This window comes from Populus euphratica, unplaced genomic scaffold, assembly GCF_000495115.2.
Source record: "Populus euphratica unplaced genomic scaffold, PopEup_1.0 scaffold6661.1, whole genome shotgun sequence".
In the NCBI taxonomy this organism is placed as follows: domain Eukaryota; kingdom Viridiplantae; phylum Streptophyta; class Magnoliopsida; order Malpighiales; family Salicaceae; genus Populus; species Populus euphratica.
The window spans coordinates 1-2,199 of record NW_011506419.1 but is presented as its reverse complement, the minus strand read 5'-3'; the positions used below and the strand labels follow the sequence as shown (position 1 = coordinate 2,199).

The following is a 2,199-nucleotide window of genomic DNA, read 5'->3' as shown; positions in this document are numbered from 1 at the left end:
GAAAATACTTTTATACAAATCAAGCTATTTTTTTTTTATTAAAAAATATTTTTTATTGATCAAAAAATATTTTTTATTAACCAATTTTTATAATAGTAATCATACTCTAAAAAAATTTAAAAATAATTTTTTAAAAATCACTTCTTATAAACAAAAAGCCTGAAAACAAGGTAATTCATATCTTTACCGAGCCAATATCGTCAGCTAGAAGAGTCAGTAGCCAGAGGGTAAGAGTTAGTTTTTTCTTCGCCTAGAAGTAGCTTAGGTTGAATTTCAAGTTTGAACCTTAGAACTACTCTCCCCTAAAGGACTACATCCAATAGTTCAAACAAAAGAATCTGATGACCAATTTATGTTTTACTCATTTTCAAACTATGTGTGGACCTTCCTGATAATAATATTGAAGCAGGCGCGCTTCAAAAGAATGAAAGTTAACTACAAGAAACAAAACAGGCAGAAGTAGAGAAAATCTATAAACAGAGAAATCTCAGAACAAACCATATTACAAAAGCGATCATCTTTCCTTCAGAGTCATGAATGGAAAGTGGGAGGGTGCTACCTTCTGAGTGGCTTATAAAGACAAACAGTTACATACTTGGATTGGAATCTATGGGTTAGTCCAAGAGCAACTAGAGACTGAGATGCCCATCCCTTCTCAATGTAAAGGTGGTTCAGCACAACATGTTGAGGCTTGGAAGAAGAAGCTTCATCGAGGACTGTTAGATTTAGCTGCGGTGGAACTGCTAAAGGATCCTTCGCAAAATCATCCTCAGCTGGAAATGCTTGACTGTAAGTGGAGTCTGGAGATGGTGGGGCCTCAAACTCAACTGCACTATCAATATATTCTGGCACAAAATCCTGCAAGAAATAGCAAGAGGAACTTACAAATCTAATCATTAACAAATACATGTATTATTTTTGCAATTTTTCCAGACACTAAAAAATGGTTCTTTGGACCAAGAAGTCTTGTATTTCTTCCTCATACATGAATATTAGTAGGGAAAATATTTATCTAGCAAGATCTTGGTTATATATGCATATAGAGGAAGCAGAATTCGTGTTGCTAGCTCCCATATGACAAATAAAAAGCATGTTTCACATCACTGGTTTGCATGAAATCCCAGTTTTTCAAGTGCATCCTGAACATATCCCTTGAAAACCCATGATTCTGGGCTTATTTAGTTTCCAAAACCATTGGCAGTAATGACTTTTAAACAATCAAATGCCTCTGGATTTGTAAGACCAAGAGCCATGTCAGGATACTTACATGAACATCAAGAAGATTACAAACACGGCCCATTTCATCAGTTACAGAAGGAAGATCTGGAATATATCTCCACTCTTCATCCACAATGAACTTATAGTGGTATATACCTGATGGAAGGACCAAAAGAATAGAATGATCCTTCCCAGATCTTTGTAACTTTTTCCTGCAACAGAACAATAAACGATATCATATAAGTTTCCTCCGAAGCAACAACTGCTCCTTTCGGATCTTTCATGTTTAAGATGGTAGCTAAACCTTACCTTGAAGAAAAGTTGTCCCATGATCCTTCGACTGCCACATCGTTTCCACCATGGCTCCATGTGATAACTGTAGGGATTCCTCGCTCAGGGGATTGGTCTTCATCAACAACTTCATGGGAATCATTCTGCCAAACTTGATCAAAAACAGGAGGGGCATCAGGCCTTCGCAAGGGGGCAACAGGAGCCTGCAAACATGCACAATACAGAAGCAGTTTCATCAGCTAAAGTTCTATCACATTCAGAGATAAATCCACTGTTCAGTCCATAGAGCAAGTTTAACCTTTACATTCCCCCAACAAATACGAAAATAAAAATCAGCAATAAAAGTAGAATGCAACTATCCACAACAATATCCACCAGAGAAATCACACCTTTTCTCACACATAAAACAGCAATTAAGCTGCTGAAATCAAACCATCCCAACTCTAACCCACAATATGTCAGCATCACACACGGGTTGCAAATGCCTTATAAGCAAACATAACGAGGCAAGTACTATAGACTAGTGGATCAACCACATACATGTTACGAGCCCCATTGTCATTACTGATTCTCAAAAAGTTAACAAGGACATCTAAGGAACAGAAAGAAACCAAACTCTCAAATTATATAACATTCTTAAGAACTACAGTCATGATTGAATCTTCAATTCAGCCCCCTTGGCATCGTAAT

General features: G+C 36.9%; 1 protein-coding gene across 1 annotated transcript; it reads right to left on the bottom strand.

Moving 5' to 3' along the window:
* Positions 1-379: 379 nt before the first annotated feature.
* On the bottom strand, positions 380-2,164 carry LOC105120320 (SNF1-related protein kinase regulatory subunit beta-1-like). Its single transcript, XM_011018490.1, has 3 exons — positions 1,528-2,164; positions 1,268-1,430; positions 380-858 (listed from the first exon to the last, which is right to left on the bottom strand). Exons 1-3 carry the CDS (start codon positions 1,743-1,745, stop codon positions 556-558), a joined length of 684 nt encoding a protein of 227 aa, XP_011016792.1. The 5' UTR covers positions 1,746-2,164; the 3' UTR covers positions 380-555.
* Between the last annotated feature and the right edge of the window lie 35 nt (positions 2,165-2,199).